Genomic DNA, 9,734 nt, shown 5'->3' with positions numbered 1-9,734 from the left:
AATTCTTATATCTATTCTGAATTTAATCAAACTTCCTATTCATATGTACATGCATCTATATGTGTGAAATACATATAACAATAGTATGTACCATCAAATTGCATATCCAAATAACTTATACTCTTAACACTGAATGTATATATTCGCCCATATATTTGCAAATATCTATATGTACTAAAACCTTTTTCACATAAAAAAATGAATATATATATATATATTATATGAAATTATATGCCCATTTATTTATATTATCTTGCATAAACATTTTATAATTTATTTTCTTTAAAATAGCTTTCCCATATACGTACACACATATATAAATATGTATTATGTGTACACATCTACTTATTTTATTACATATTATACCCCCTTTTTTTCTCCAATTTTTTTTTTTTTTTTTTATACATCTAAATGTGGAAAATTCCCATTTATAATAAACTTAAGAGAAAATATATATTCTTAACTAGTAGTAGTGAATAAGTTCTTTGAAGTATCAAAGCAATAAAATTTAAATGTGCATAAATAAGATTGTGAATACGCAAAAATGTAAATAAATCGCATATTCTCATTCATTTCTTAATTATTTAGAAACGATTCAAACTGCTTCTAACTGTGTCTTAAGACAAACCCATACCTTATTTCATCATGCAGCACGTTGGAACCTATTATTGCTTCTAAAACATTTCATCATGTAGCACGTTGGAACTTAGCATTGCTTCTAAACACATCTCAACATTTTATTTCCAAACTTTGAAAAAAACAAAATTTTATAATTATATGCTAACACAAAAAATAAATGCCCAAAAGGAATAAAATATATATGTACCTATTTTAAATGTGTTTATCCCCACATTTTCGAATCACAGTTTTTATATGAACATAATAATTTTATTTCACGTCTCCATTTTATATATATAAAAAATTTTCCTATTTTTTATTAGCTTTAATATTATTCATATTAGATGCAGAAATAATTTAAAAGGTACTATTTAAAAGGTACTACTTAAAAGGTACTACTTAAAAAATTATTACCATTTTATTTAAACTCATAAGTTCATTTATTATATTAAATTTAAAAGCTTATTTCATGAGGGTTTTATAAAAATTCATACGGTTTTAAATGTAAATATACATATGTACATAATTTTGTATAAATAAAACATATATATACATTATAATTATTTATTTGACAGTTTTTTTTGATTTATAAAAAGGAAAAATATATCATGTGTATATATGTTTTTATATTTTATTGACAAGAAATTATAAATCTCAGTAAAATTAATAGAAAAGAAAGTGCGAACATGCACATATAAATACATTAAACACCAAGACAATTTTTCATTCACTTGCCTACATGTCTTTGTACATATAATACATACATAATAGAATAAAATATTAAGCTTTTAAATTATAATAAATTTTTATCTTCATCGGTATAAGGTTCAGATGTAGGAGTGTTATCTTCCTCATTAACATTAGAACCGTTTGTTTCATCATCATTATCTTCGCCACTTAATCTATTTAAATATTCTTTAGATGCTGTTTTCATTTCTTCAACATCAGTAGGTTTGACTTGTTCATCAAACGCAAGATCGGTGTTACTTCCATTATCAGATGGAGTTTTACTTCTATTATTAGATCCCGATTGACTTTCATTATCAGATTCAGATTGACTTTCAATGTCAGATGTAGATTTACTTTCCTTCAAAGTACCAATATATCTAAATAATTCTAATTCTAATTCTTTATCTCTATCTGCTATAGTCAAATTATCATCACTTCTTATATTCTCATCAAATTTAATATTTGGATTTGGTTTGGGGTGATCTTTATCATCATAAGGAACAGTTGGTGGACTAAATTTGGGAAGCCATTCTTCATTATATTTGGCCATATCTTCAAGGGTTTGTATTTCAGGTTTTTCCTCATTATCAATTTGTCGTTGGGCTCTTTCTTGCACATCTTTATTTTGTGCGAACTCGTCGAAGCCTTTCAATATTTTGACCACTGAAAAGGGGGCAGCGAAAAGGGGGGAATGGATGAATAGTGGGAAGATGCAGAAACGATGCAGAAACGATGCAAACACGATGCAGAAACGATGAGAAACGATGAGAAAATGGATGAACAGTGACAAAGTGCAGCAAAATGGATGAACGGTGACAAAACTTACTCTCGTCATAGTCGAACAACTTGTCGTCTTCAAGCTTATTGTACAACTCGAGCATTTTCGAGTATCTTGGAGTATTTAATATGGACTTAATTTTTTCTAAAATCTTATTAACAATGTCAGGATGAATCATTTTCGATTTTAATGCTTCAAAGTATTTATCATGATGGCAATAAATTTGTTCATAATAATAACGGTTAATATGAAGTATGGAAATAACTGAAATAAAATAATATATAAATTTTTTAGTTCCTTTATTGAAATAAGATGTGAAAAAATCCATTATAGAATATTCAAAAAACGGACTAGAAGGGTTAGATAAAACTAAATTTGATAACCCTAAATATAATGATAAAAATGTTTCTGGAACATATATATTTCTTCTATATAAAACGGATGGTACATGTAAAACTGCGGTTCCACAAGATTTTGCATATTTGATAGCATTCATATTGTTATATAAAAAGTGGTCCTTTAATGATGTTACGGTCTTAAAAAATTTATGTAAATATAATGATGTATATCTTACTAAAGATAAAACATTTTCTAAATTTAAATATTGTCTAATTAAATTATATGCTTCTATATGTGTAGATATTAATATACACTCAACATGAAATCCTTTTTGAATTTTATCTAATTTTTGAAGTTTTTTGTCTTTAGATGTTTTCTTAAAATCACTATCTTTAGATAAAGCATACTTTTCAATAACACTACAAATATTTTCTGCACCCGCTACTTTAAAAATATCAACTTCTATACTAAGGTCGAGAGTTTTTTTTATCATCATACATTGAACTACAAATTATAATAAAAATTAAATTTGTTAAATAAACTTGTTTTATCAACATAATAATTATTCAATTATTATTCACATATAAATATTTTATCTATACATGTATATTTATTTTTATTTATTATTTCGTACTTGGTGCTTTAGGGGTTTTAAAATCAAAATCGTCAATTTTATGTGATAACTCTTTAACTGTAAAATAAATAATTATTATTTATCATTATCAAATTATTAATACACTTTTTTTTTTTTTACACACACATATACATATATATATTATGTCCATTTTCAAACCTGAAATGTAGGGAATAGAGGGTGATTTCCTTTTAAAAATCGAAAAGATCTTTTGGAATGCGTCAACTGAAAAGAAAAAAAAAATATACACATACAACATATGAACAGCCACATACAGCTAGCCAACATTTTTATTTTTATTTATTTTTTTCATTTATTTTTTTCATTTATTTTTTTTTATTTGCTATTTTTATTTGCTATTTTTTACCAAAAATGTTAGATGACTTTTTGCCCAATTTAAAATTTGATTGAGTGTTATCAACATAATTGGAGCCCGAAGGTATTTCAGCAGAAAAAGAAAAATAAATTTTATTTTTTGGTTTCAATTCTTTAAATGCATCCGATAATATTTGTTTATTGGGATTTACCAAATCTTTTCGACTATAAACGTAAAATAAAGGTTTTACCCAAGGCTCTTTTGGTTTAGTAAAACTTAATTCGTTTGTAGTTAAAAATTTGTGGAAACTTTCAATTTGATAATCTCTTAAAGAATTGAATAAATTTATTAAATGGTCACATATACTTGGATTCTCCTCATTTTTAGTTGCATTTAAACATGAATTCTTAATGTGATCATCTATACATGATAAAATATTATCTTTTGTTTTACATTCAGCATTATAATGAAGTTTTAAATAATATGAAGGACATACTAATTTAAAACTATTTTCATTATTTGCTTCTGCTATAGCTTTTGCTACTTCTTTTTTTTCACTATAATCCATATTTGCACATAAATGTTTCATAGCTGATAATTTACCACCCATCATTTCTAAATATATTTGATAATCTGTTCTGTCCATTTGGAATGATAAATATTCTTTAGTATTTTTATCTTTTATAGTTGTTTGTACTAAAGGAGGAAGAATACAATATGAATCGAATTCTTTTACTTCAAAAATTGCATATTTACCAACTGGTTCTATATCTCCAAATGTTGTTTTATAGTAATGTCTTTGTTCATTATCAAGAGATTTTGCTAAATAGCTTATATCGGGTTCTTCATATTCCTTTAAAAATTCAGACATCCATTTTTTTTTTGAACAAGGCTTAAAATCATGTTCGCCATTAAAACTCAAATGTTGTGGGGCCTTAAAAGGAACCGATAAATAATTCTCGACAAACCACTGGAATTGCTCCGGTTCTTCGACGAAATCTAAAAATGCCTACAAACGGGAAAACACAAAAATGTTGACAACTAGCGAAACGGCAAAGTGGCAAAACGATCAAGTGGTGATGCAACAAAGTGACGATGCAACAAAGTGACGATGCAACAAAGTGGTGATGCAATTCTATCCTCTTCTCTTTCCTTTTCAACTATTCTTACATTGGGGTTGGGCCCACCCACTTTGGCGTTATAATAAGCTATGAAATTGCATTGTAACAAATCCGATAGTTTTTGATTTAAAACTCCGTTGAAATAGTCCTTTCCCCAAACTGACAAAAATATGTACATCCACAAAAAAAAAAATATACATACATATAATGGTGAAAATATAGTGATGAAAATATAACGATGAAATATAACGATGAAATATAATGATGAAATATAATGATGAAATATAATGATGAAATATAATGGTGAAACATAAAATAAGAATGAACAAACTTGTCAAAGACTCATTCACATAAATGATAATGCATTGTTCGAATAAAATACATTACCTTGAGAAATTGAAAAAGTGGAAAGGGAAGCTAGAAAAAGTTTTTTTAAAGAATTCTTTGGCATATTTTACTTATTTCCTATAACATTCTATATGTACAAAATGGAAATAAAGTTGGGATAAATGTGTGTATAAAAGTTGGGATAAAGTTGGGATAAAATTGGGACAGAAGTGTGCAATTAAGAGATCGGGTTTAAGAAGGTGTGTATTGAAACCGTCTAGAACTAACAAATAGCACATTTAAGGGGACATGTTTAAGTGGGCACATTTAAGGGGGCATGTTTAAGTGGGCACATTTAAGGGGACATGTTTAAGTGAGAGTGTTTAAAAACTTACATATTTTGTTTGTTGCATATGATATGTAGTACAATAGGTATATTAATTGTATTTCCTATGATACGTGTAATACATCATATTTTTTTTTATTTATTTTTTTGGGCAAATTACTTGTTATTTAAAAATGTTCAAAGTTAAAAATATTCGAAAATGCCACAAAGCAATATATTTTAACTTTTAGGGTATTTTAAAAAACTTAAAAAAATATATTTTTAAAGATTAGTTATATTAAAAACTAAAGCCATGAATGAAATAAAATCATTCAAATATAAACAAAATATTTAAAAACAAAAAAATAAATAAAAAAAAACATATATTAAAAAAAAATATAATATTTATTATTATTATTATTATTATTATTTTTAAGCCATAACTTATTTATATACTAAATCATTAAAATAAAGTATGCATTAAAAATCGCACATCTTAAAAACATAAAACCTTAAAAATTAAAAATAGCCTTAACAAAATTTAAGAAAAATAATATAATTCACTCTATTTTTTCGCTTACATCTTTTTTCATAAGGGTGTAAACAAAACGTGTCAAAAATATATTCTGATAGATACTATTTAATTATTACGACATTTTTTTTTATTTAAAGAAAAAGATAAGCATATTATTAGATGCATCATTATTATTTTTTTTTACTCGCTTCCAGTTTAAAACCTATTTTCCATACGTATATTTAACATATATATAATACATAATATATATATAATACATATTATATATATGTGTGAATGGGTCTAAAATAAAACAAACCAACCTAGGTCGTATTTATCCTAAAATTACACACTACCCATATGTGTATAATTTTTTTTTTATTATTACCATAATATGTATTAAATATTAAAAAAGAAATTGCATATTTATTTTTTTTTTAAACATATTTTCTTATTTTATTTATTAGTGTATATATATTTTCTTATTTTTTTAAGAGAAATAACAAAAAATAAGCACAAAAAAAAAAAATTATTTTGATAACGCACCATTTTGCACTTGTGTATTTTTTTTTTTTATTTGCCTTTTACCAAATATTAAGAAAATAGATGAGAAGGAGGGGGAAAAAAAAAAAAAAAAAAAAAAATTAATTAAACAAAAAATAATATATAAATATCCCATTTTATAGACTATAATTATTATACCTTATATTTTTATATAAATATATTTGCTAGTTTATACATTTGGTGGGTATGTAACTATATGTGTTTGGATCTTAACTATTTATAGTAGTAAATAATGCGCTATAATTATTAGTGTGAATATTTATTTGTGCTAATCAAATTTGTATATTATTACTACTACTACTATTATTACTATTATTATATTATTACTACTACTACTATTATTACTACTACTACTATTATTACTACTACTACTATTATTACTACTACTATTATTAGCAGTAGTAGTAGCAACTATTTTTACTTTTTATAATTTTGAAAAAAAAAGGAAATAAAAAAATTCTGCGTCACACATAAAAAAACATAGACCAGCAAATGATCTGTTAATTATATTTTTATAGAATAAATATAATGTGTACATAGAGGAGATTATATATATAATATTCGGAACTTAATTTTATTTTTTTTAAACACACACACATATATTTACAAATGAAACACAACACTTTATATGATCACAATTTGTTTTATTAACTTAAATATATTATTACTATTTCACATTAATATCTTTTTACTCAATTCTGAATGTTTCAACATTGAACATCACAATAATAAAGATATATACATATATATATATATATATATATATACAATAATATAAATATATACACAATAATATAAATATATACATGTATATATATACAAACGAAAACACAACGCCATGAAAAGATCATAATATATTACTACATTTTATTTTATAATTAACCAAATTATTAACACCTTTTTCCCGTTTTACTCATTTAAATTAATTAAAGACAAAAAAACATATAAGTAATATACTTATACAATTTAAAGACTTATAATTATTATAAAAAGTTGAATGTTCTCTATTTTTTTTTTTTTTTTTTTTATCCTCACGTCCATATTATTGTTACATTTTTAAAAATCTATTAATCCTACAAAGTGTAACATATTTTAATTAATTTACATTTTTTTCTTTTTTTTAATTTATATTTCATTATTTTCCATTTAATAATATTCGAACTATTTCTTGGCTTTGGCTTTCAGCCAATTATCCTTTCTTATTTTTTTTTTTTTTTATCATATATATTTTCCATTACTATTATATATTAATGTTTTATAGTCATGTATAATCACAATGTTATATAAATTTTTTATTGTTCATTAGTGTGTACATTTATTTGTGTATTTATTCATTTTTTTTTTTATTTATTTTGCGATAAAAAATTTAGCAAAATCCTTCGAATTCCATATACAAAATAAGTAACATTATTATATATTTTATTTTGCTTTAAAACATATACAACCATACCGATACTCTCATTTATTTTAATTATATTCCACTATGATGGGAATGCATTTGAATATACATGTGTAATGTTCAATTTGTGTGTGTTTTATATTAAGTATTGTTTATTATTTTATTGTTTATTAAGATTGTTTATTATTTTATTGTTTATTATTTTATTGCTTATCATTTTATTGTTTATTATTTTATTGCTTATTATTTTATTTTGCTCACATAATTCCGTTTTCATTTAACCAATTTTTGCTACATATGTTTACACACTTTTTTTTGAATATATAAATGCACCTTTATTTTTTACGTATGCTTTAGTATTTTTGCCTACTGAGAAATATACATATGTTTTATATATTATGCATACAACTATTTTAATTTTCTTTGAATTCAAATTAAAATAAATAATTAATTACCCAGTTTATTAGTTAATATATTTTTTTTTTTTAAATCGAAAATAGCTAGCATAAATATTTATGTATATAAAAAATGTATTTTTATATTTTTTTTTAAATGTTAAGAGAGCATACACATATATGTGTGTACATGCAACTGTTAAAAAGACAACTGTTTTGTGTGCACTATTTTTTGTTTTATATATTTAATATGCTATTATAAAATAAAATAAAATAAAATACAATAATGTATTTTCTTTGAGAATATTTCATATGCAAGTCCCATTTTATGTTTTCCTCATTTTAGCGAGTTTGCAACCGAAAATCGGTTTTTATAATTCATGTTATATACACATCTTTATTGATATATCCTAGTTTCTTTTGATATTGCTTCCCATATGTTTTTTTTTTTGTTTTATACATAAATATATTATTAGTTTATCCTTTATTTTATTATTATTATTATTACTACTTTAAAATATAATGTATGAATTAGGGAATAAAAATAATTGTGATTTGAAAAAATGCATAAAGATATATAGAATTTGCATAATTTCCCATGTCCTTTTGTCTATATTGCAGCTTTTTACTCCCCGCCCATTTTTGTTTATTGCACATTTAGTAGTAGTATGTATAGGGGCAAACTGTTTTGGCTCACACTTGACATATAAATATTTTATTTTTACTGTTGTGAATATGATTTGTGGTATTAATGATTTAATATGGATACTTTTTAAATGTATAGGGAAAAATAAATTTAAATGGCTCAACCCCCAATATTATTGGAAAATAATAAATACTGATAATATATTTCTTGAGTTTTTTTCAACATCTTTACATTATATGCTTGAAAAAAATGAAGATAATTCACCTCATAATGCCCATGATAAATATGAATATATCACAAACTTTTTAAAATTATTGCCTGTTCAGAAAAAAGCATATGCATGGAAAATTTACATTGAATTATTTATAATACTAGTAGGAATATTTTTATATTTCATCAGTTCATATATAAGTTGGAAGTTATATAAATACACATTAAATTATAATCAAACCGATTTATTATTTCATAATTATCAATATGGAACTTTTCATGATGACAATAATAAAAATACACCAACAGCACAAAATGATTTTATCCCTTTTATTGGACAGCCATACAAAATATCTGATTTTATTGAAAAGGGCTAAGAACATTTCCCGATATAACTTAAAGATTTAAAAAAATAAATATAGTAAAATTACTCGAATGCGCAAACATATGCATTCAAATTTGTGTTAATTATAAATAATTAAAGATATTTATTTGAAGCAGCACAGGTATACACATATATATGTGTGTGTGTGTGTGTGTATCCTTTGTGATAATATAACCCATGTTTTATTTAGTTTTTTTTTCCATAAATTATAAACATTTTTGTGCTGATTTATATATTAATAGGAATTTGTTATTTTGCTATGCTTTATATTTGTATTATTTTGTTCTTTTATTTAGAATATCCAATTTGTTTAAAGTTTATGAACCGTTCATAAAAATATGATGATAAAAAAAAAAAATTTTATTTTATTCATTTTATTCATTTTATTCATTTTAATATAATAGCTAGCACACTAATGTGCTAAATTCGATAGT

General features: G+C 23.6%; 2 protein-coding genes across 2 annotated transcripts; one reads left to right on the top strand and one right to left on the bottom strand.

Annotated features, from left to right (window-relative positions):
* Nucleotides 1-1,411: 1,411 nt before the first annotated feature.
* On the bottom strand, nucleotides 1,412-4,986 carry PY17X_0418800 (high molecular weight rhoptry protein 3, putative; the record flags this gene model as incomplete). The annotated part of the gene is made up of 7 exons (XM_022955121.1): nucleotides 1,412-2,010; nucleotides 2,174-2,968; nucleotides 3,099-3,155; nucleotides 3,258-3,323; nucleotides 3,466-4,423; nucleotides 4,585-4,694; nucleotides 4,923-4,986. The coding sequence occupies 7 exons, from the start codon at nucleotides 4,984-4,986 to the stop codon at nucleotides 1,412-1,414; spliced, it is 2,649 nt and encodes an 882-aa protein (XP_022811590.1).
* Nucleotides 4,987-8,581: 3,595 nt separating this feature from the next.
* Nucleotides 8,582-9,292, top strand: PY17X_0418700 (conserved protein, unknown function; the record flags this gene model as incomplete). Its single annotated transcript, XM_022955120.1, has 1 exon — nucleotides 8,582-9,292. The coding sequence occupies one exon, from the start codon at nucleotides 8,582-8,584 to the stop codon at nucleotides 9,290-9,292; it is 711 nt and encodes a 236-aa protein (XP_022811589.1).
* Between the last annotated feature and the right edge of the window lie 442 nt (nucleotides 9,293-9,734).

This window comes from Plasmodium yoelii (assembly GCF_900002385.2).
Source record: "Plasmodium yoelii strain 17X genome assembly, chromosome: 4".
In the NCBI taxonomy this organism is placed as follows: Eukaryota; Apicomplexa; class Aconoidasida; order Haemosporida; family Plasmodiidae; genus Plasmodium; species Plasmodium yoelii.
The sequence above is the reverse complement of the archived record's forward strand: the minus strand, read 5'-3'. Positions and strand labels throughout refer to the sequence as shown.